This window comes from Taeniopygia guttata, chromosome 2 (genome assembly GCF_048771995.1).
Source record: "Taeniopygia guttata chromosome 2, bTaeGut7.mat, whole genome shotgun sequence".
NCBI classification, from domain to species: domain Eukaryota; kingdom Metazoa; phylum Chordata; class Aves; order Passeriformes; family Estrildidae; genus Taeniopygia; species Taeniopygia guttata.
The window spans coordinates 31,127,948-31,153,316 of NC_133026.1; the positions used below are offsets into that span (position 1 = coordinate 31,127,948).

The window sequence follows — 25,369 nt, forward strand, 5'->3', positions numbered from 1 at the left end:
CATTCCACCAAGTTCAACAAAATTGATTGGCATTTGTAAAACTATTCAGGAAGGTCCTAGCCTGGGCATGAAAATTCTCCTGAGGTAATCTGGAAGATCATTATCCCTTTTGAATGGTTGTCTCAAACAACCATTGTAGGCCAACTAACCTTAAAAGAGTAGGTAAAAAATTCTATTAATCGTGAGTCAGCAGCAAAAGTTAAAGTAAGTGTAAATTGGGAGTGGATGGTATGGGGAGCAATTTGTCTCCTTTTGTTTTACTGCTGGCTCCCCACTGTGGTTACTAATCTGTTTCTTTATGTATATATTTATGTCTTATTTTACACATTTAGAACTATGAGATTCCTGGGTAGGACTGTGCTTTCATCTAACTTTCTGAAGCTCCCACCCAGCGCAAAGGAAATGGGACATGTAACAACTATTGCAATAGAATAGTGAAGATGGTTATTAGAGTTAAGGACATGATTCTTTAGTTAACTGCCATTTAGTCTGTGTTACCTACAGCAATTATAACCTTCACTATAAGCAATTCCACTCATTTGTGAGGACTTCTAATTTGCATTGAGTTGTGCAGGTATTTGAAGGAAGAATTAACTCTTTCTTTTAGTCTTTGATAATCTTTCTGTATAAATACATTGTAATTATAAAAATGAAGTTTCCATCTCAGAAATGGACATGGAAGCTTTTTCTGGGAATAAAGATGAACTGAAGAGAAGGAGCTTGGTGACTTTCTCTTGAAACTTCCTCCCAAGAACATGAGAAAAGACTAGTCTTTAAATGCAAAAGAACCAGCAGTGAAAAACACAAGAAGGTAGTACAATAGATGGATTATTATGCTAAAAAGTATTTTTATTTCACAGAATCTAGAAGCAAGGGGTGTGATGATACTTCTTTCCAGCATGAAGAACATGTAGAACAAATAGACCAGTTAAAGCCCAAGAAGGAAGTGTAGGTATTTTTTTAACTTAAAGTTAACTGGGTGTACGGGGATGTCAGAGGGGCAGGGGAAGGAGGAGAAGAACTTAATACAGATTTACTAAAAAAAACCATCATCTTAATTAGTCTTTTGTACTCTACTCTAGGAAGGAAGATAAGAAGCCAGAGAAACAAATGGTTGGCATTCTTGAATTGGTTAGTGTCCTGATAGTCTGCTTTATACTTTCTTTTCTTTCTTTGGCATTGTGAGTTGTTTATGATTACAATTCATTGGCAACCAAAAACTGGAGAAAAAGCCTGAGGACTACTGATTCTAGACCTGCTGAGAATCAGTGATAATGGTTTTGTGGCAGTTTTTTGTAGGACAGCTGTGCCCAAAGAAGCATAGCTCTTGCACGTGGACATGATTACTCTGAAACAAGAAAAGTTTTATTCTTCTGTGGTTTATTCTATGTATGTTTACGCTTTATGAGATGGTTAGGCCATTCAGGAATAAAATGCTCTGATTTCAGATTAACCACATCCTGGGATATCTATAGCAGTTTAAATTCGCACCCTTCCTCTAACAAAACAAAGCTTCAGGGACAGACATGTCTTAAGATACAATCTATCTCTTCTGAAAACATTTTCTACTGGTAGGTATAAACCAGGTGCTGGTCAATAACTCACTCGTGTTTACATAGTAGAGGCATTATCGTAGTTTATACGTAACTCAATGGAACACAAAATACAATATATTCTACAAAGGTCATCATCACTTGCAAGCATGTAGTTTTTTTTTCCAGACTGAGAATTGTGCCCTACCAGTATTCTCTTAGCAGCCTAATTTAAAGATTTGTACTATTGATTGACTTGATTTAAAGATTTTGGGTACTAATTTAAAGATGTGTTGCACTACTACAAAATCTTTATGTACTGAGTTTACCTTCAGTTGGAGTGCTGCTACTTAGAATATATGGATGATGCATGTTCTGCAAGTCTGCTGTACTGTAGCAAATGCATGAATTGTCAGGTGTAATGCCACTTTTTTCTTTTTTTTTTTTCCTTCTAATGCTTACATAGTTTCGCTATGCTGATGGGGTGGATGTCCTGTTGATGATAGTTGGTTTGGTTGCAGCGGCTGCAAATGGTACTGGAATGCCACTTATGATCATTATCTTTGGAGAGATGACAAACAGCTTTGTGCTAAGTGGCATGCAATCCAATGGTAAAAAGTTTAAATTAAATTTCTCTACATATTGGCTGTGCTTTGCTACTGAGGCTAAGATTCTTTTTTCCCCCAGACTATACACTGTTACATATCTAAAGAAGTATATTATGAGCTACGCTCATCCTGCTGGAAATAACCCAGTCATTTCAATCCGTCTTTAATGACTAGACCAGGGCAAAACCAAAGCATTGAATTTGCACTTTATGCCAATGTACTTTGACTTTGTTGAGATATTAGGGAGTGCAATCAAACTCAGTTATCACTAATTGCTTTTAAAAAAGTGTATTTGCCAAATAATTTTGTATTTAAGATTGTATTGCAAGACCCCACTTGCAAAATACAAAATATTCCCAACCATGATGACTTCATATTGCCTTGAACCAATTCCTCTATATAACACTTCCACAAATATTCCTACTTTTTATTTCCTCTTCACAGATACTTCAGTAAACAGTTCCAGCTGCCTGTCAGATCCAGGTGTGGATATAGAAGGTGAAATGACAAAGTAAGGGTCTGTAGTTATCCTGTTAATAATGTATTGGATGGTTTTCTTTTACTGTGTTTTCTGTTGGAGCAGAAGCCATGTTTGCCTTCCCAATAATGCATCACAAGCATCAGGATTTACTTTGGTGTGCTTAATGAAGACTAGTTGCTGCTCTGTGTGTCTAACTTGTCTCATGAGCTACATGGGATCACATGGGCTTTTGTTCCCTTATCCCAGGTTTGCTTACTACTACGTGGGAATTGGCTTTGCTGTGTTGATCCTGAGCATCATCCAAGTGTGGACATTTTTGGTTACTGCTACAAGGCAAACTGCAAGGATCCGGCAGAAGTTCTTTTTCTCAGTGCTCCATCAGGAGATGGCTTGGTTTGATACCACCCAGATAGGAACACTGAACACCAGACTGACAGAGTGAGGGTTCTGTTTTGGCTTTTTTTTACACACATACACACACCACCAAGTATGGCACTTAAAAGAAAACTGACATTTATCTCCGCAGAATAGACTATAGATAGTTAAAAAAACAAAACTAAACAAAATCTACCAAACATAAAGTGTGAAATATTACAGCTCAAAGTGAAATATTCATTATCCTTTTCAGCTTCCTTTGTGCAGTTTGTGATATGTGCATTAGAAGGTGGTTTCCATGAAATGCCTGACACTGGCTTTCTGAAGTGATTGAAGTACTTATTCAGCCACTGCTAAACAAACAGCTCTGCTGTCTCCACCTAGTTTATAAACACCAAGAGCTGACACTTAATTGAATGGAAATGAGCCTGTACTGTAGTATCAGTACTCATACAAGTATCGCCTGTACTTTTATCTCAGGCAGAGTCTAAACAGCCAGTTAAAGTCTTTGTAGTTGTTCCATAAACTTCAACAGATTTAAGGGTGAGGACTGTAGTGGCCATGTGCTATGGGATTATATGTGTGACCACTACTTTTTTTAAAATACATTTTTTTTCTAGATTTTATAGTAGTTTTGGACACAGATCTGTCCTGAAAAGTGTATGAGAAGCTTAAATGAAACCACTCTCAATTCTAATATCTGTATGTTCAGGGAAGAAAATTTGTAAGAAAAATGGAGGTTATTCCAAATAATGGTATGATGGAATGGAGGTAGCTCTTCACCTGAGTCAGTAGCCAAAATTACCAGCATAAAATGCATCAGAGAGCTGAGCAGAAGAAGTAATTTAGAGATGGTCAAGATGGTGGAGAGGCTGCTTCATTGTTTCTTATGTTGCTCCATCTGAATGCCAGATGAGGAAACTAGGTCATTGGTGACCTAGTGACATGGCACAGAAACAGCAGAGAATGTTGAGGGTACCGAAAACAAGTCTAAAAACAGGAGGTTTCTGCTGCATTTAGGCTACATTGCCTAATGGTAGAGCTCAGTAGCTGTGGTTAGAAGTTTTCTTTTGCCAGTTAGGAAATGGCAAAGCTCCTGACATGAGGCCACACAACAAGAAAAGGGGGGAGGGAGTCAAAATGAGAGTCATTCTAAACTAACGAATCTTTTTTTATTATTGTTATTTAAAGTGACATCAACACCATCCGTGAAGGCATTGGAGACAAGATCAGTATATTTCTGCAGTTTTTTTCCACGTTTGTGTCAGGGCTTATTATAGGATTCATCTATGGGTGGAAGCTGACACTGGTGGTTATGTCAGTCAGCCCACTACTTGCTGCATCAGCAGCAGTCTGGTCAACTGTAAGTGTGTGGGGATTTTTAAACAGAGAAACCAGAAAAACCTTACAATTCTTATGCAAAGAAAAGGGGCAGAGAATGAGAGAAACCTAATGTGGTTTCTAAGTTGGGAGGTTGTCCCACTCTTACTTTGATTTTTACTCCTCCTGCAGTCTTTCTCTGGGTTCCCAAGCACAATCTTGTAAGTTGTGTTCCTTCTGTCTGCATATCCTGTCCTCAATGCCATGTTGCAGGAAGATAATTTGCATCAGAGCATCTTCCTGGCACAGCAGTTTCCTCATGGCAAGCACTGGGGAAGCCCTCACTTTTGCCTCCTAGCACAAATACCTTTCAATCTCTTTCCATCTGCACATGCATGTACCACATCTCTTGCAAATAATTTACTAAGTTTCATGCTGTGTACAGAATAAATCTATACAGCGATGCAGATACATACAGCTGCTGAAAACTGAAGTTATATAAATCAGTAAAATGGCTGGAGAGGTTTCCCATTCAGATAGGAAAACTTTCCCCTTATGTAATGTTTAGCCACATTAATGTGCATGGCTCATACTCCTGAGTGGCCATTTATATAATTTTATGGGGTTTTTCCTATCTGAAGCATCACAAGCTAAGAAAATGAATGTTAGTGGCTGCAATGTGATTGTCTTGCTTCCTTCAATATCTGCCGGTGCTCTAGTGTCTGAACACCTCAAACTCAGAGCAGCTGCAGCACACCCTCCATCACTTTTCCTAGTGTAGTTTGTAGGCTTGGGAGGAAAGTGGGATCGATCAAGAAGCTCGCCTGATGTTTGTGTAGCCTTTGATTGTAATGAGGAGACAATGATAAATTGAACTCTATTTGAGGGAAATTCAGGGTATGGGAAGGAGCTGCCCCTACGTTGCTAAAGTCTGATCTTGTGCACCTTGTGTGATCGTTGTTATTCACCAAGACGGTGTGTGTATTCCTTCAGTAGGATGCAATAACATCTGTTTTCCAACTTTAGCTCCTGGCATCGCTTACTGCTAAAGAGCTGTCTGCTTATGCCAAAGCAGGAGCTGTGGCAGAAGAAATTTTGACAGCAATCAGGACTGTTGTGGCTTTCAATGGACAGCAGAAGGCATTAGAGAAGTAAGTTTTTAAATTAATAATTGTATTTAAAATATGGCAAGGAATTTTAGTTGTGGGTTTGGTTTGTGGTTTTGGTTTTGTTTTTTTTTTCCTGTGGAGGGGTACAGGGTTGAGATTTTCCTTTGTGTCATTTTGTCTTTCTATAAGTGGACAAATCAGGTGAAAACAAAGGTGTGCAAATAGACCCAGTCAGTGAGTATAGAGTACTTGGTGCTGTCACTGCAGCAGAGATGAAGATTTCTCCTTTGACTGAAATCTGGAGTTGAACTGAATGTGAAAGTGGTGGGAAGGTTACCTTTACCCCTGAGTCAGATGCAATAAAGCATGCAATCAGTTGCTTATCTTCTTCTGCTAGTGTTCTGGTCTTTGATTACTGAGCTTATTTTTAAACTACACTGTATAACAGCCTTGGGTAAAATCAGGTTACTGGCTTTTACAATGATTTGCAGCTTTAATGATTTGCAAACATCGTAGTTTCCCAGTATTGGCCCTAGTCACACATAGAAGGCAAAATGATTGTGGCTGGCCACAAACTTTGACATGCATATCAGATAACTCAACAAGCATAAGCAATAAATTTTTTATACAAATACAAGGCATCACTGATTCCCTGCAGTTGGGAAAGGCAAAGCAGATGACCTGATCCATATGCCCCATGAAATTCTTCTATCTTTTTCAACTCATGTTTGCCTTTGTCTTGTGCAGAATTTTTAAGGTAGTGTCAACCCTAGCTTAGGATCCTACAGCCTGTTCCTGCATTTGCTTCCAGGGACTGAGCTCTGACTGTCTTATAGCCCTGTTTTCTGCTTACTGGAATTTGTTTTTAAGATGCAACAGTATTTGGACTGTTCCTGTTTGTACAGTAAAAGCAAAAAAAGCCCTAAAATGACCTAGATAAGTTGCCCATCCCTGCCCCCCCCCCCAGTCTTCTGTAATTACCAGTGTCTGAAAATTGAATGGCAAGAGCTGTCAATATTAATTCAAAATACGTTGACTAAAGACAAAATAATTGATATCTGAGTTAAGTAAAGCCTTTCCTTTTTATGATTAACCAGTCATTCTCTTCCACTGTTCTACTTCCATTTAATCTAAAAACCCAAACCAAACATAGTGGCTCCCCTAGGAATGTCTTCTACTAGGGACAAACTCCTACCAGGGAGTGCATTTTTCAGATAGTGAATTGTGACTCCTACATAGCTCTTGAATGCTGACCTCAGAGTTAGGAAAAACATCCTTTCACTGCACAGTGCTTCCACTGACAGCAAAAGTTTACTCTTGTAAGGGATCTTCAGTCACCTTTAGTTTCTGGCAGTGGCTTGGCTTTTCCTCAGTATTTGAGTGATCACCTACCTGTATTAATCACACTACTTAAATACAGTAGCCATTTCCCTGGAAGACCTATGATGCTACTGACTCAAATTTAGATTTTAAGAGCACAATCAAGTCAAAATATTTCAATATATTTGACTAACAAAGACTGCACTGGTGGCATCTTAGAAATTTACATTGCCAAAATTAATGCAGTTTTTTTTTAAGATTGCTTCCCAGCTGAACTAATTCCTATGGTGGGTTTGTACTTTATTGAGAATACATATTGGGAAAAAAGTGCAAGCTACTGACCATGACGGTTACAGCTAGAAAGTTACACTATTCCTAGGCTACAGTTTGCATAATGAGCTTGAGTAAATGAAAGCTATTTGCTGAAAACTATGGATGAGTGAATGAATTTGAACCATCCCTAGAAAAAATAATTCTCTAGTTGAACTTGTTAGTCTCTATATTGATCTTCTTCATCTACTGATGGAGTATATATGTTAATCAGTAAACTGAACAAAGGGAAAAATACTTGACATCCCAAAATGTCCAGTAAGAGAACAACTTTACATTTGGAGGGAGCTCTCATTTATCTCCTTCCCTATTGCCTGGGGTTTTTGGAGGATTTTATTTTTATTTGGCTTGTTTTAAATGTGGCCAGCTAACCTTTACCTTTGTGATAAACAATGCTGCTAAAACCTTTTCAAGGTTTCCTTTCAGCATCAATGGAAACAATGAGTTCAAGAGTGCTATTGTGTCTTCCATTATGATAACAAAGTTGTGGTGCTTAATTGTTTTCTGAATGTCTTTGATAACAGTATGCCAATATTGTTGGCATATATCAGAGTAGATTTATTCAAATTAATTACCCCCCTAATAGTCCTCTGTAAAAAAAAAACAAAAATAACCTGTATTTGCTGAGGTTTGAATTATGTTTCTTACATAAATCCATTTAATTAAGAAAAGGGTACTGGAAGTATTAACCAGAATGATATGTGGTACCTATCAAATTAATGGTTTCCTTACTCACTTTCAGATATGATGCTAACTTAGAGATGGCTAAACGTGTTGGAATGAAAAAATCCATTACCACTAACACATGCCTAGGTCTTTCACAATTTTTTATCTTTGGATCCTATGCCCTTGCATTTTGGTATGGGACCAAGCTCACTGCTGAGGATCCACATTATGACATTGGCCGTGTGTTAATTGTAAGTACAGCAATGCAGCTTTGAAAAATGTTCTGTATCTTCAGGGAAAGTTATGCAAGTGGTGTCTCTGTTTTCTGCCATGTGCTTGATAAATTAGCTGTTAGAGACTCTGTATAAAACAAATGAATGGTATTCATATTGCCATATTTCATATGGTATTCAGCTTTTAATAAAACAAGTTTGATTGTCTTGGACTCTATTTGTAAGGTGGGATGAATAACCTAGAGCTGGTGCTAAAGTCTTTCTAGTGCCCATGTAGGCACTGGTGGCACTGTAAGCATTAATTGCAGTGCTCCTCTCCATCTCCCACAGGTGTTCTTCTCTGTGCTTGTTGGAGCTTTCTCCCTGGGCCAGGCAGCTCCTAACCTGGAGAGTATGGCCAATGCACGTGGGGCTGCCTATGAAGTATATAAGATTATCAATAAGGTAAACACCTAACTATATAGGATAGAAGCCTTTCAACCAGCTTAGCTTCCACTCCTCCTTTTTTTTTCCTCTTGAGAAATGTAACAAAAGCAGCCTAAAACCCCAACTCTATAGATATTTACTACAGAAACCCATAATATTTTCACTGATCTGAAAAAAGAACAACCTCTTTGTTACAGTGAAAACTGGAAAACCTGGCATGTGTGTCTGAGATATATAGTTGAGGTTTTTTGTCTAATATTAGACTTCCAGCTCCAGAGGGAAAGTAGTATGGCCCTATACTAGTTTTTAAAAATTCATGGATGCACAATTCAGCTGAGATGGGGTTTACTGGGGAGGGGAATTGGTGAAGGGATTACTATCACTATTGAAAGTTATAAGGAAAATAATCTGTAATGCTGATGTTGCTATAAAAAAAGGTTTTCCATATCATTATCTTGATTTTGCAGTGCTATGCAGCAATTGCATATCTGTGTATATAAAATATTTTAAAGTAGGAATCAAAAGTTCATGGAGAAATGGCTACATCATTCTTTTTGATGTGAGTATAAAACCCTCATATACAGATTACTGAGGCCCATGTTTTGGTTGCAAGAGAATGCAGTTAAATTCTGCAGTTATAGATTTTCTGCTACGGATTTTGTTGCTTTTGAAAATTCACTGTATTTGGCAAGTAGTATTCACAATTTGATGTTTCCCCATACCCAGCATTCTGCAGGTAAAATGCAGTAGTTCTGCAACTGTACTGCAGTGTAAACCAGCATTTGAGAAAGTAAAGAACAATGCACGTAGCAGAAATAACAGTTCCAAACGTGAAATAACCACCAATTTATTTTACAAACCTCTTTCCAGAAACGGCTCATAGATAGCAGTTCTAAGGAAGGTTACAAGCCAGACAAACTCGTAGGAGAAATTGAATTCAGAAACATCCATTTCAGTTACCCTTCCAGACCTGATGTTAAAGTAAGTGTTCTGTTTAGACTACTGAACTTACTCAACCTGTCTCCATGTTGTTTGTCTAATTTTGTTCTTGAATGCCAAATGCATTCCTGTTTTGGGGGATGGGGCATAACTTTCCCCCCAGTGATGCACAACAACAAAGCTCTAGCTCTACTGTCACTGTGTATATCATTCTTTTCTGCAGGACAAATCTAATATGTGCTGCACCTAGTCTGAATTTCTATGAAAAAGAGTTTTGATAAATCAAATAAGATTTTTCAAAATCTTTCATTAAGGCTTCCAGACTTTGAGCAGTTAAAACAGAATTTTTTTTTTTCCAGTTCCTTGACTCCTTGGAGTTACGACATCCCATGTGAAAAATTATCGGAGATAGACTTTCAGTGCATTGATGGCATATTGTTGTGAACATATCCTAAATGTACATCTGGAAGTCAAACTTTGTTTTGGGCATATGTTAAAATTGCTGTTCAAGAAACTAGCCTGCTCTTTGCTTGTCCAGTTTGCATTAGTGACCTGTGTACATCATGTCATGGTGATTACTTTTGTGGTGACACAGTTGGTTTGACCTCCATGCCATATTTATTTACAAGCTTTTAAACACCTTGATGAAGGTGAAAAGAAATTTGCTGCTGTTGTTTTTTCCTTGGTGAAGAACAAGGTGGAAATAGAGATTTTAAATGTCAACAATTAAAACCTTGATGTGCTGATTTAGTGCTGAACATGGGAATGTTTATACTTCTCTGGCTGTTTCTTCAGGTGGCTTTTCCCAATTCAGTCTTCTGAGGTCTGTCCCATTGTGCATCAAATCTCTTTCCAGGACACTGGGATATCTGGAGGTCAGATTAAGAGCTGGGCTTTCTCCTTAACTGAATTTTGTACAATGCATCTGCTATGCCTCTTGGCTCAGAAATATGAAGGGGGACAGAGCAGAGTCTTCATCCTTCTTTCTAAAAGTCCTTTTCAGGCTGCTGCACTGTGTTGTGGGTCAGCACACCAGATGGGAGGGAAATAAGAAATATTTCTCATTCTTCCCAAATCTGAGTCAGCAGCTCTCCCTACTAAGAGCATCAATGTTATTTAGTAGGGCCAAAAGGAATCAGCAAAGTGGTGTAGAAGTTACCCACAATCTCTCAAGCAGTTGTTACAACACAGTATAATCTTACCTGTCCAGGTTAAACTAAATCAAAGAGATCTAAGGAGTACAGTTACTATTAGTTTTAATCTTGGCAATGCGTGGCTTGATGAAAGAGAGTTAGAATTAGCCTAGTGTGTGGTAGTAATTATTTGCATCTGGAGATATTCTGGTACCTAGAATAAAGTTCATTCTTGATAATGCAGGCACCAAGATATCAGCTTCCTGGGAATATAAAACTGGGTGGATGTAATACAGGGAGGGGAGAGGAATATTGCAACTATTTTAATCTCTCATTGCAAAAACATGTGTAGGCAAACTTATAAATCAGCCTAGTATAAACAAGAGTTCCCATAGCAGCCAAATATTTTGGCAGCTACACAGCATTACTTGTAATGACATGGACATCTTTTGAGGTAAAATGTTCTCTAAATGTGAAAATAGCAAAAATTATATCATTAGCTGCAGCTACTCCCCAGGTTTTTTGAGGCTATTAACAATAAGGAATGGGATTTATTAAGGGCTTCCCAGCAATTACTTTGTCAAAACAGCCATTTATATTTTAAAAATAGAAGAAAGCATGCTTGGTTTTCAGTGATATCTTTCAGTACCTGAAAATAATTTTCTCTAAGATTCATAGTCACTATGCTCTGGAAAAATGGAGGATAGTAGGATAATTTAAGACCCAAGCCTGCTACCAGGTCACACAAATCAGAGAAAATCAGCTATGAAGTTCAGAGTAATGTGGCTGTGTCTATACTAGTTTGAGTGTGCTGGGGAATTTTCCCAGGCAATGGAATGCAATGGTCTATGCAAGGGAACTCTTAAAATGTTTCCTGGCATGAGCTTGGCCTGTTCCAGTTATCAATCTTCTCAAAAAATTCCCAGGCTTGTTTTGGTAGCCAGAAGGATCTAGGGGCCATTCCCAAAAGACAGGTTGCATGCAGCCATCCTGTTTCAAAGGCTAATACATTTCACAGGCATAGGTGAAGGTGTTTTCCTATCAGCACTCCAGGATATTCCCAGGTACAATTATTTTATTATTGTTGCCAATAATACAATACAATTATACAATTATATTATTAATGTTGTCATACTTTCAAACTGTGGCCCTCACTACTGCCTTGATAGCAACAACTACACTTACCTTGACAGACTGTTGTCTACTCAAACTTGTTAAACTAAGATATATATTTTTTTTTTTTATTTATTCACAGATCCTCAAAGGTCTAAATTTGAAAGTCCAGACTGGCAAGACCATTGCTTTAGTTGGTGCCAGTGGCTGTGGAAAAAGCACTACTGTTCAGTTGCTGCAGAGATTCTATGATCCTGACCAGGGAGAAGTGAGTGTCTGCAAAGGAATTGTAAAAAGTCAGAGCTATTAGGACATGCATAAGTTTCCCATATTGACCTGAACCTTCTTGTCCATTTTGACTGAATTTCGCCATATATCTGTATAGTTCATATTTCCACAATTTAAATTTCAAATGAACTATCTTCTCTTGTTGGCTTGACTTCATTATTCTGCTCCTTCTTACAGTACTACGTCACAAATATCCAATGCTACAAGTCTTGGAGTAGACTTACAAGATCTGAATTTAAAATAATTATCAACTGTTCATTTTTAGAATTTCCTAAACATTTTTAGGCAAAGCATAATCCAACAAAGTCCTGTTTACATTCATTTTCATTGATTGTAAGCTAAAACTTGGACAGAGATTCCCTATTTTAAATGGTTGATTTCTTGGCTTGTTTTTCACTATCTGCCTACCTACAGCAGAAGTTTCCATCATTATGCATGGTATGTGCTCTACCACTAAACACTAAATCCACTTGGTAAATGGTAAATACTTGCCACATGAAATTTCCAAAACAAAAAAATAAGAAAAATGTAACAATGTATTTTTAAGGAAATTTGATTTTTATTCTTGATATTAGAAGGATGTTATTTAATTAATAGTTGCTGCTGCTAGTTGAAAGTAGGTAAGCATTTCAAATACGAAAAATTGAACTGTCACTATATAAGGTATCAAGGCAGCTGTTTTCATCACAGTTCTCTCTTAAACTTGGTTTTCCTGTGGCTGTTCATTCCTGCCCCCATGCCTCATTTTGCTGTGTCAATGCCAGTGTTCAAAGGACCATACTGCAAATTACCTAGGTAAAAATAATTTTCCCTTTCCTTTTAGTCAACTTGAACTCTCTTTGATCTGGTGTTAAGCACAGCCACAGAGATGATTATGTAGCTGTAAATGTGAGGCTATCAAACTGGCACAGGGGCATGAGAATCATGTAAAAATTGTACAAGGGAGATGTAAAATTCTTAAGCCAACTCAGACACGATGGTTATTGGGGGATAACAAATGGGGGGGGGGGGGGGGAAAGGCCCCTAATGTCTTCTCTGTTTATGCTGCTCATCATCATTTTCCATCTTGTGCAAGGAATGGAAAAACTGCAGTTGTAGCTTCTCCCCCAACATAGTTTTCTATTAAAGACAATATTTTTTTTTCCTGGACCTTCTGGCTGATACTTCATTCATGTAAGAGTAATTAATTGCTTTATTATGAACAGAGTGCATTTCCTTGACTCCTTTGACACACTCTTTTCCTCTCAGATTACCTTAGATGGTCGGGATATTCGGACCCTTAATACAAAGTGGCTACGAGAAAATATTGGCATTGTGAGCCAAGAGCCTGTTTTGTTTGCCACCACAATAGCTGAGAACATTCGCTATGGCAGAAAAGACATTTCTGATGCTGAAATTGAGCAAGCAGCCAAGGAAGCCAATGCTTTTGACTTTATATCTAGACTGCCTGATGTAAGTTCATGAACTTACTTTGAGTGTAAGAGTAAAAGGTCCATTTAGGCTGATGTCCTGTTTCTGAGAGGCAGAGCATGGGAATTGAAGTTGTAGTATAACTGCTTAAAATATACTTTTTGTCTCCACTAGCTTTCAGTTTAGAGAGTTTTTTTCAACTATATATTGTGCCTTTGGTTGCTCTCAAAGGACCTGTGCTGGAGTATGGGAAAAAATGTCAATGCCTTAACTCAGGAGAAAGGAAGCTTCACAGCTGTATTACCATCCCTAACCATCTCATGAGGCATAGAAGAGTTGGCTTTTAAAAAGAAGAACCAGAAATCCAAAGCCCTTTGTCAGGAGCTGTCTGTACATTCCCAGGAAATGGGGGGAGTGGGTGGAGGTAAATAAGTTTTCCCTGAAGTAAATAATTATGCCCTTTTAGCAGGGCATGTTACAAAGCTCTTTCTCTGCCTGAGATTCACAGCTCTGAGCCCTGTCTTAGCAGTAGGTGCCTTGCTCCCTTCAAGATGGGGCTAAGAATTCAAGATGGGTCAAGCATTCTAAACACATCCTCATAAATGGATAATATGTCCCTGCCTTTGCTCCTGACGTCAAAAAATGTGGGAAAAGTGCCCACCTGGGATTTGATTTCAAATCCTTTTACTACTTTAGAGAGCTTGGCCCCATCTCTCACGCATGTGCCATTTCAACCATGTCAATCTGCTCCAAGAATCCTTCTTCTCAGGAAGAGTGATTTGTTCATATTTACTCCTAAATAGCTATATAATAAAAAACTACAGTGGACTTTGAGACTTGTGACTTTGCAGTAAGTGGTATGGTCAGTAGGAACCAAACCATGGCTCCAAGGAGGAGTGTCTCAGATTCAAAGGAGGCACACTATTGGTGTATCCCTATAATTCCAAACCTTTGGAAAGGTAGGCAATCCTCAGAAAAGACAGATATCCTATTTACAGGCTTGCCTTGAGAAACCCCAAGGTTTGGAGCACTGAGTGAGCAATAAAGATCTTTAAAGAACCATAAATTCAAAGTTAGGCAGAGACAATATGGGGGGGTAGGAGGGTTTGGCTAAGGACCAGTTGGATGGATGTCCTTCCATGTTTGCTCTGGCTGTGCTCAAGTCAGCTGGAAGAAGCTACATCTTATAGAAGATGAGCACTTGGGGTTGCACTGAGAAGTGAGGATTTGAGATGTATCACAACTTCTGTTCTGTTCTCTCCTTTATCAGAAATTTAATACCATGGTGGGTGAAAGAGGGGCTCAGCTGAGTGGAGGACAGAAGCAACGAATAGCTATTGCCCGTGCCCTTGCAAGAAATCCCAAGATTCTTCTTCTGGATGAAGCTACATCTGCATTAGATACTCAGAGTGAATCCATAGTACAAGCAGCTCTTGATAAGGTAGGACTCACTGAAGTTGGCAGCTGCCATGAAAAAGTGCAACAAGCACTCAAGAAAACATAATGTACAATTTTCAGCACAGACTTCAATCAGAATCAAGAGCATTGGAAAATAAAATTTGGATGGATGCTCAATTTCAGTGTTTGTTTTAACAGAGTTTGAACCATCAAAAATTTATTTGAAAGTCAGGTTTAATTTTTTAGGGGTTTTGGTTTTAGATTATTAATAAGTATGAAGACAGTCATGTGGAAATGTAACTCAGTTCTCCTGCACTCTCTTTCCCAAATCATAATTGTTCATTTTCTGGTAAAACATTGAGGGCATCTCATCAAAGCAAGGTATGAGGACAGAATGGCCTTTTTCAGGTGGATTAATAGGAAAGTATGGATATTGATATCCCTAGTATTTGTTCTTTATTGAATAACTGCTTCATAATTTTCAGAAAGCTCTTGAAATTTAGCTATTTTCATTCTTTTCCTGCTTTTACCAGCCCCACAGTGCTAGGGTGGGTGCTGCTGCAGAGCAGAGCTGTCAGATCTTGTACCCATGTCTCTGATCAGCACACAACACCTTCCTCACAGCCCACCTTCAGCAGCAGTTTCCATCAACATACAGTAGAACACATAGGCTTTGACTGAAAAAGAACTTCATGGTTTTTTTCTTTTGTCTAATATTTATTTTAATGTATTTTTAAAATGAGGTGAAAAATCCTGTCTTTAATTTCAGTAGTTATGCAGAGAAATACGAATATACCATTACAGCTCAAGGGAAATACAGAATTTGTCATCTTCACTTGCTAGTGAGTTTAAATCTGAGGTAAAGTGCAGATCTTTGTTATAGTCATGTAATTCTGGTGATATTAGGATTGAGGTAGCATGTAGATGCAAAAATAATATTCATATAATCTTTCTTTTGTTTTGGTTTTGTTTTTGGTTTGTTTTTTTTTTTTTTTAATTTTGTAATCAAGTACTTAGCTTTTCCAGAAGCTTATTGTTTCATTTAGTGTATAACAGAGGGAGGTCAATCAATTAGGTGGACTCTTTTTCAATCTTCTTCATGTTCTCAGAACACATCAAAATGAGCCCTGAATCATAACTTACTCATATTTTCACAGCATTTTGATGTCCATCAGTGTAGTCCCCTAATGAGATTTCCAGATTTCATTTCAACATCCCTGAGTGGAAAAAGTGGTGTTACTATTGTTCATTATTTTTACAGATGAGGAGCAGAGATGCCAACCTCATGAACGCTCACTGCTTCTGGACATGCAACTCCTTGTAGCCAGCTGTTTTTAGATCACTTTGCACCCTACAAAGCATTTTGCTAATTCTGATCACAGCTCCCAGCTGCAGTGGTGAGGGCTTTGTGTGTTAGGCCAGAGGCATAAAAACCACACTGTGGCAGACTTGCTGGGAGTGACTTGCCTCGGGTCCATGAGGATGACAGGTGTGGGAAGAAGAATTCTAATTTCCATGGAAGCAGTCCTCTACTCCAGACGGCCTCATCTTCCTCATGCCCCTGCTCCTGTGCCCATATGATGTACAACTTCTGTAACAAGAAACTTCCAGCAGGTTCCAGGTTCACAGAACATACTTGTTGCATGAGGTTCCCTTGGATCTCTCCTCCTGCCAAGCACCCATCTGCTGCAGGCATCAGGGTGGAGGGAAGCCAGCCTCTCCAGCAGTCACAAGGAACACAAATATGTTCATTTGCTGCATGGGGGCTGTGTGTGCCTCTGGTCTGTGTAGAGAGCTGGAGAGGGGTGGAACATGTAACCTGCTGACTGAGAATTCAACAGCACTTTCTGCAAATTTATAATCCAGTAGGATTATTCTCAAATAAGTTTGTTTCAGAAGGGAGTGGCTCAAACCCATTTTTTATGCAAGTTTGCTCCTCTGTGCTTTCCTGCTAAGTCTTGTCAGCAATTATGCTGATGTTGTACTTCCAAAAATTTGCAAGGACAGTATATGAAGAAAATATCTGCTCTTTATATATTTGCTATCCTAGCTTTGTTTTCAGAAAGATCTTACTATTCTCATGGCATTTCCCCATCATGCTTACATGAACATGGAAACACTTTGTGAGCAACTTTAGCTCAAACAGTTCAGATGTTATAGAAGTCAAATAATAAATAAGCATTAATTATGGTCTTTAATACTTGTTGCCTGTCTAAAAGATTAATTTGGCTTTCTCTACCTAAATTAGTCAAACAAAACTGTCCTTGGACTGCTAAACAAGGACACTAAACCAGGAAAAAATAATAATATTTGCTTTTAAAAGAAAGAAAAGTACTTCTAAGGTTTTGGTTTACTATATATTACAGGTGGCTAAAATAACTTATGTGCTATTTTCTTGCACATCTTAACCATAACTGGGTTTTGTGTGTTTCTGTAAGGCTCGGGCAGGACGTACCACCATTGTGATTGCTCACAGACTGTCTACCATCAGGACTGCTGACACTATTGCTGGATTTGAGAAAGGTGTCGTGGTTGAGCAAGGGACGCACAGTGAACTGATGCTGCAGAAAGGAGTCTACTATTCCCTTGTAATGCAGCAGGTAAGGGCAAATTTATTTGCTTTCTTTCTCCATTTCACAAAGTTGTCAAATGGTTGGTGGAGCTATTTTCTCTCTAGTTCCTGCCTGTTATCCAGCTGGCAGCTGCTCAGTTATTCTAGTCTGGGCACAGACACAGGCTTGGAATTCTTGGGGGTTTTACCCATAAGCTTTTCATATTTATGCAATCCAATTTGACAAAAACATAAGTGAGTTTAAGGCACAGACTGCATTGTTATGGTATAGCCATGGAGGTGTTAGATTCCAGATGGATTCCATAGATGGCTTTAAAGGAAAAGAGGGGGACAAAATCAGAATCAAATAGTCTACTGCTCTGCAATTACGGACTGAAATATCTGTGGCCTATAGACAACTTCAGTTACACAATTGAAACAGCAGTATTCAGGAGGGAAAAAAAGTCTTCCTAGTCAAAATGCCTTGTAAATGTATATCCTGAATTCTCACTAGGGTTGTACCAGTGATGTTCAAGATAATGGATCATCAGAAGATAGCGAAGGCACAGAATCTGAGACATATGAGGAAAATATAAATCCTGTGGAAGAGCTGACTCTTCAAAATCATTTTGAAACCCCTGTGATACCAGGAAGCATAAGAAGACGATCCAGCAGATATAAGACCAAGAGGAGTTCATCTAAAAATCCCTTTGGAAAAAAGAAGAAACAAAAGGAGGTGGAGGTTGGTATTAGAACTTCAGTTTAGAATTTTGATTATAAGATGTAAGCATAAACAAAACCACATAACTTGGAGTACTTTTAGATAGCTGTCTTTTATGCAACCTTTACTCAGATGCTATTGCAGTCAGTACCCACCAGAATGAGTGTCTGAGGACAATTTGTCTTAACAAAGATCTTCATTTTAACACTGCTGAGTTAATGTAGAACTGGAATTAAAATTGTTATTGATTTGTCCCATTACTTTGTACAATTTAAGAGAATTATTTCAGTGGTAGAGCTATTCTAATTGAAGATAGTTAGGAGATTTCATTTGCAAGTTTATTTACGCCCTGGTACTTACTGTTGCAAATATTGCTGGATAATATAATCTCTGGAGTGTGTGTACCCAAACTGAAGGCACTTTGGGGTATCATACTACATTTATATCAAACAAAAAAAATTAATCAAACCCCTGATATTTTGAAAAGCATTTCCATTAAAACAGCCATTTAGTCTTTATGTTTTAGTATATGCTTCAGCTTTGCAGGGCTTTTACAGCTAAAACAACTTAGTTGACATATGTCATACATCAATACAAGTCACATGGGAATTTTGGGGTTAAGAAAAATTATATTGTTTCATCAAAGTTGAATAAAACTTGCTCATAACATCAAAAAGAGTAGATTTCTAGCGCATTCTGGAACAGACTTGGGATGAGCAGCTCAACAGAAACTTGATTTTGTTTTCTATTTTATAGTACTTTTTTTCATTAAACATATTGGAAGAGTGGTTTGGTATGTTAAAGTTTCTTGAGTTTTTTGTTTAGTTTTTGGGGTTTTTTTCCTGATTTCAAGACCTTTGAAGTGAAGAATTAAAATATAAATTCCAAAGTAAAACCATTATTTCTTCTAACTCTGTGGAAGTTAGGATCTCATCTGTAATAAATATTTAAAATAATTATGAAATCCCATTCCCATTATCATGTAAAATGTCATATAACTTCAAACTATACTTTTTGGCTGTATATTAATACTGCTTAAGACCTTAGAGGAAGTAGTGGGTGTTCATGCTCAAGAATACAATAATAATCGCATTCAGAAAAAATAAAGATGAACATTCAGCAGTTGTAATTATTTCAGAAAAAATCAGCCCTCTTTTATAGTTGAGACTTAGCCACCCTCATTCAGCATCTAAAACGAAGGATAAAAAAAACCAGGAAGCAAGAGCAACTTGCTTATAATCCTGACTAATATTTTTGATGCTCATTTCTGATGCTTTCATTATTTACTTTTCCAGAAATATCCCTTTGAAGGAATAGGCACTTAAATAAAGTGGTAAAGCAAGACAGAACATTTTTTGTGCCTTGGAAGCACAAACAGGCTAACTGACTCTAACATATGCCCCGTTCCTGGCTTTGGTAATGATTCATTGGATATAGTTTGCCAAAGGCAAAAATGACCTCTCTACCCAATTGTTCTATTGCCAGCCCACTGGCATTTAGGTGGGGGGGATCTCTTCTATCCTCTGAACTGTGAGACTTTCAGTTCTTTATAGTGATTGAAATGTTAGTTGCCATTCATGGTGACCAGTCCTATGTGACTTTCAGTGAACTGTCCTGACCCCTGTCTCCTCATGACTTAGCCTTTTGTTAAGTTTTTTGCCTGCAAATTTTTACAGTGCAGTTGATGTTCTAGGACATGAAACAGCAAAGCAGCAAATGTCCAGCATGTTTGCTTGATCTGAGTGCACAGAGAGGGCTTTCAGCATTTTACCAAGGCAGTTCACTGCTCAAGGCCTAATGAACACCCACTGTCTGAAGAATTTTATGTTCTGCAACTTTCCAAGGAAAACTTACTTACAACTTTTTCCTGTAGGAAGAAAATCTCCCTGCTGTGCCTTACTTAAAAATCCTGGCTCTGAACAAACCTGAATGGTTCTATGTACTGCTGGGAGTGATTGCTGCTGCTGTCATCGGTGCAGTCCATCCTGCATTTGCTGTTATATTTGGAAAAATCATTGGGGTATGTTTTTTGTTTTTTGTTTTTGTTTTGGTTTGTTTTTTTTCTGGGGTGTTGTTTTTGTTTATGGGTTTTCTTTCTTTGGGGGTTTTTGGTGGGGGGGGGTTGGTTTTTTGTTTTGTTTGGGTGGGGGGTTTTTTTGCAACTGGAAGTTGCAGTCCTGAGCTTTCTTCATGCTTAACCACTCATTTCTTTCCATGTAAGTCTCTGAGTGGGATTAACTTGTATAAATACATCCATTGAAAAATGTTGAAGGGACTCTCTAGAAGCAGAGGATGGTGGAACTGCATCTGACTAGTGGACAAAAGGAGGAACATTGATGGATCTGGGAGAACAAATTACTGCTATGTAGGTTAAACAGAAAGTTGAACTATCTGCTGAGTCCTCAACAGAAAGGTGACTGCAAACTGATTTTAGGATCCAGAATACTTCCTAAAAGAAATTAAAGTCGACAAGCTTCTTGAGGTGAAGGCTGGCTTGTGTAATAGATGCTTATCTATGTACTCATTTTTGTGGGTTTTTTTCTTTTCATAGGCTTTTCAAGAAAGAGATCCAGAAAAAAGGAGTAAAAACACTGTGTTGCTTTCTTTAATATTTCTTTTACTTGGAGTGATTATCTTATCAGCGTACATAATCCAAGTAAGTGTCACTACACTGAAATCTTAACAGCTCTGAACTCTCCAGCAGGCTGCAGGTATAGCTTGTATCAACACAATATGAGAAGTAAAAAACCAATCAGAGCTGACAAAAATATGCACAAGTGCCACGGTTTTCCTGAGATACGTAGGTTTAATGTTAATGCTTACCTGAAGACATATTTCTGTATTTGCTCTTGGTTTAAAGAATCTGCTGAAGGAAATGTTAATTCAACATGATTGAAACCAAAGTCAAGGGTCTAGCCTTAAAAGTCAAAGTTAATAGTGATATTTCTCACTGACTAGTCTATAGGCTCTTGCCAAAGTAAGTATAAAGCAGACTCACTCTTTCCATTGCAGACAGTGCTTTTCATACCATCAAGTACATTCCATAATTTCTTGTGCTCTTACAGCTTGCAGAAAGCACTGCGTGCTCACTGATGTCCCCATCATTCCAATCCATTGGTATGACTGCTGTGAGTGAATGCTTCTGATCACAGTCAGGGTAGGGAGGCCAATCACTAGACAGGTTGATTTATCTTGTAATGCTGCTATCTGTGTGCTCAAGATTGAACAGAAAAGTTTAATCTCCCTTTGCTTCGGTGGTTGTGATACAAGTATATAATATATAGATGCCGTCTTTGTTATGTTGCTTCCTTTCTGTGAGAAAATCAAGTTTCAGGTTCAGGAATGTGAATGATGCTTTTCCCAGGACATATATATTCACTGGGGCTTGTAGGTGTGATAGCTTTTGTTGAGCTTCTTGGTGTGATTGCTTTTATTGTGCAGATTTATAAACAGAGTTATAGCATCAGATGAGAAAATGTGACTGGTTTTCCTCCTCCAGGGATTCATGTTTGGGAAGTCTGGGGAGACCCTAACAATGAGACTGCGCTCTTTGTCCTTCAGAGCATTACTTCAGCAGGTATGAATTAGGTAGTTAGGATACCGAGAGAGAAATGGATGTGGACAAGAACTTGTATGTTTGTAGAAACATTTGAAAGGGACCAGAGGACAGTAAACTGGTGACTGGAAGTAGAAAGAACCCTACCACAGCCTTTGCAAATAAAAAAGCTTCATTTCCTTTCTGTATTTACAAACCTTTGTGGTCCCTTCCGATTCAGGATATTCTAAGATTCTGTAGCTGATGGGGTAAGTAATTTGCAAGAGAATAGTTAACCTCTTCAGGACCAAGGAATGTCTAAATGGGGGCTATTATAAAAGTTTCTAAATGTTTTCAGGAAAACATCACAACCAAGAACACTTTGATTACAAACAACTAGATGTCCACAAAAGAATAATGTTTTTTAAGCTTTTTCTTTTAGTTTACTTAGAAATGTTGACTACACAGAGATAATATTCAGTCAGACATCCTGTTTTGTACTTCCATGTAATTTTTTGAAAGAAAAATCAATATATTTTCTTGCAGGAGATTGGATGGTATGATGACCAGAAAAATGCTGTTGGTGTTCTGCTAACTCGTCTTGCTACAGATGCTTCCCAAGTTAAAGGCGTATGTTGGTTCTCTTATGTATATTTTTCAAATATTTTTCCTTAAAAATATTAATTGCAATTGGCAAGGAATTCCAAGGTTATTTCAGAAAACAAAGTAGGAAATCTACCCCACAGATTGGTAGTTGTCTTGACATAGCATGCTACAGACACATTGGAAATGGTTTCTCAGCTGATAATTTACAACTATAAAAAATCCAGCAGATATTCATGTACCTTTCAAGTACCTCCCTGCAAGTCTTTAAGCTAAATATACAACTGTAGACCATGCAAAGTGAAATCTGCATATATGCTTGGACCACAGTCACTGGACCCTAGGTTTTTACATTGTATTATGGGTATCACCTTAATGCCACAAAGAGGTTGCATTTGCAGAGGATACAAACTCTTACTGACCCCAGTGAAGATAATTCTTCCCATTGCCACAAAATGTGCTTCACAAACAGTAAGAAATAGACTACCACAATTAAAAAGTGCCACAGAGTACAATGGCTAAGGAAGAGAACTACTCAAGAAGCTGGTATAGGAGAAGTGGTCACTGGACACTGGTGAGAGAATATGGCAAATTCTGCACAGTTCCTTCAGCTTCTCACCTCATACACACAGCCTGATAATCTGTCAAACATTTCTGTTTCTTTCTGTCTCTTTGCAGGGAAAAGCAAATCACCGCAGGACTTGTGGGGAGAGGTTTACTAATGTATTTTTTCCCTTTTATATTTCTACATCACTAATCCTTTAATCCCTACATTTTTCAGTCTCTGTAGGTTTTTGTTTCTCTCCAGCCCTCCTTCATTGCAGGCTTGCAGGGATGAAATAGTCTTTGACAGAATTTAGTCATCTTAATCTTTTAGAGTTTGTTTGCTTCAGTGGCAATGAAGTCTATCACACTGTCAAGGCAGTAAAAAGGAGGGGTGCACACAGTTGACTAACTACAAAAAAAAGCTAAAGCGTGAATGGATGTCCAGAGTTATTGTGATGTCTGGAGTACCAGACACCAGAAAGTCAGTACCATGCCTCATGCTGCACTGGTTGAAGTTTCCAAATCCATCTTTATGTGCAACCCCTAGAACATATGGCAACAATTCACCTTGGCATTGGTTTAATTGTTAATATTTTAAATTTATTGAACAAGAAAAGTCTTTTCAGGGCAGGAAACCCTTTGGCAAAAGAAAGAAGAACATTTGCTTCCCACCCAAGAGCTTTTGTTTTTACCATCATGCCAAGGTCTGGAAGATGAACTATTTCCACAGGACTATTTGCAGAAGTTCTTTTTGCAGATCAGATCCCACCCTGATTCTGGATGCTAATCAACTCTCCTTTCAAAAAGTTTTTGGTGAAAAGATTATACAGGCTGGGAGGAGGTGAAAATTCTTCAGAGTTAGTCTTTCCTACTCATTATCCCACTGAGATAAAACATTTCTGCAAGGTGCTCAAATTCAGAGTTCTTTTCTCTAAGAAGGCACCCTCAAGTGCAGCAATGTAAGAAACTAAGGATGAATATTTTTCATCACTGTTAGTGTAGAGGGTCTCAATGGTTGGCTGCTGTTACAACCAAGCCACTCTTGCATAATGCTGGACATTGAACTGACAACTCTCCCTACTGTCACAGTGGTCACAATTTTCTCTACCTTGGGTAGCGTATGAAGTCCTAGATGCATTTCATTAAACAACTTTCATGTCCAACTCTCTAGACTACATTAATATCTCTTGAAGGCCTGAATGCTGGCAGGTGTGAGGAATCTCTAGGAATGGTTACTGAAGTTGGTGCATAATACCCACACATGTGATTGCACATGGTTTCATTTTCCAGCCAAAACTTTGACCTTGAATACAGCAATTTGAAGTGGTAATTTAAGCAACAAAAATTAAAAATAATTGCATATATTTGGGGGGTTTCTGGGGTTTTCTTAGGCAACTGGAAGCCGACTTGCATTGATGACTATGACTGTCTTTACCCTTGTGACTGCCATCATTATTGCATTTGTATATGGCTGGCAGCTAACTTTGCTTATCCTGGCCTGCATTCCTTTTATTGTTGGTGCAAATGCTGTGAATGCCAGCTCTATGTCTGGTCATGCTGCAGAAGACCAAAAAGCTTTGGAAGAGGCTGGAAGAGTAAGTTCTTCAGTTTTAACTACAGAGTTCTGTGTGAGATTACTTTTAAGGACAACACTGTATTTATATTATAGCTGACTCAATTGTCCAAGATAAATGAAGGGTGCTGAGAGGAATATTTATATATCTTCAAGAAAAGCAAAACGCTGATAACACAAACCATCTGCAAATTAGAATATAAAAATGCATTTGAAAGCCTCCATAGTGGATTTCTGGGCAGTGGCAGCTGCAGCAGAAGCAGCCCCAGTACTGGTGCCTAGGGCGAGCAACCTGGCTCTGCACTCCTCTGCTGCAGCCAGAAGTGTTGCAACATTGCTACCTTTCTCTTCTGTCATAAAGGCAGGCCATTAATGTGCTCAAGAGTTTCAGGGTGCTTACTGCCTTTGCTCACCTGATAGTGCTCTTCCAGGAGAAAGAAGCAGTCCATGCAAAAGAGTAAACTGTGTCCAGACCACTTGTGCTTGTCCCCATTTTATTAAATTTGGTTTAATTAGTGAGGGCCACAACCCATGAGTAAGGGAAGACACTGCTGATGAATAATTTCATTGCTTAGGACTTTTCTTCACCTTCATCCCTACTCTTAAACAAGCACATTCTGATCTAAGATAATAAATGCTAGAGAAGAAATCAAGTGTTCAGAAGATATCTTGCAGATTGCAGTTGTAAGAGATTACCTCTAATTTGTTTTATCTCTTTGTTTAGATTTCAACAGAAGCTGTTGAAAACATAAGAACTGTAGCTTCACTGACCAAGGAAGAAGAATTTTATGAAAGATATGCTGCTTGTTTGAATCATACATATAGGTGGGGTTTTTTCTTTACATTGCACTTTAGTATTTAAGATTTACTGTGAATACCTTTCTTGAAACTTAGCCAATATGCTAAAGACTGGGAAGAATATCAATTGCTGTTCATATAGCTTTGGAATTTGTATAGTCTCTATATTTTAATATACATTATTAAGTGTAGAGTGAAAAAAAACTTTGGCAGGGTTTGTCTTTTATTATGCAAACACTTTAGAAACTGCATTCTTTGCATATGTGTTACAGAATATTGTATTTACCTACAATATGGGATATATGTTCACTCCATGTCAGTGTGCCAGTTCCACCACACCCTTTATAACATAAAACAGTTT

General features: G+C 38.1%; 1 protein-coding gene across 8 annotated transcripts in view; it reads left to right on the forward strand.

The window, feature by feature from the left end:
- The window catches only part of ABCB5 (ATP binding cassette subfamily B member 5), a 33,543-nt gene that overhangs the window by 1,107 nt on the left and 7,067 nt on the right, over positions 1-25,369 (forward strand). For 4 of the 8 annotated variants that reach the window (XR_012054540.1, XM_030264798.4, XM_032746711.3 and 1 more), the window contains exons 3-23: positions 861-948; positions 1,083-1,131; positions 1,999-2,143; positions 2,585-2,651; positions 2,868-3,059; positions 4,188-4,359; positions 5,343-5,467; positions 7,818-7,992; positions 8,305-8,418; positions 9,271-9,381; positions 11,728-11,853; positions 13,122-13,325; positions 14,554-14,724; positions 17,120-17,281; positions 17,747-17,974; positions 19,827-19,973; positions 20,505-20,609; positions 21,453-21,530; positions 22,035-22,118; positions 24,029-24,232; positions 24,935-25,035. Coding sequence is in view for 7 of the 8 variants with exons in the window: in XM_030264798.4 (XP_030120658.4) it covers positions 861-948; positions 1,083-1,131; positions 1,999-2,143; positions 2,585-2,651; positions 2,868-3,059; positions 4,188-4,359; positions 5,343-5,467; positions 7,818-7,992; positions 8,305-8,418; positions 9,271-9,381; positions 11,728-11,853; positions 13,122-13,325; positions 14,554-14,724; positions 17,120-17,281; positions 17,747-17,974; positions 19,827-19,973; positions 20,505-20,609; positions 21,453-21,530; positions 22,035-22,118; positions 24,029-24,232; positions 24,935-25,035 (2,848 nt within the window). In the remaining variant the exon portion in view is untranslated. Of the gene's footprint in view, positions 1-860; positions 949-1,082; positions 1,132-1,998; positions 2,144-2,584; positions 2,652-2,867; positions 3,060-4,187; positions 4,360-4,447; positions 5,468-7,817; positions 7,993-8,304; positions 8,419-9,270; positions 9,382-11,727; positions 11,854-13,121; positions 13,326-14,553; positions 14,725-17,119; positions 17,282-17,746; positions 17,975-19,826; positions 19,974-20,504; positions 20,610-21,452; positions 21,531-22,034; positions 22,119-24,028; positions 24,233-24,934; positions 25,036-25,369 lie in introns of those variants that run through there. The other 4 variants (XM_072925580.1, XM_072925582.1, XM_072925581.1 and 1 more) reach the window with 4 other exon arrangements.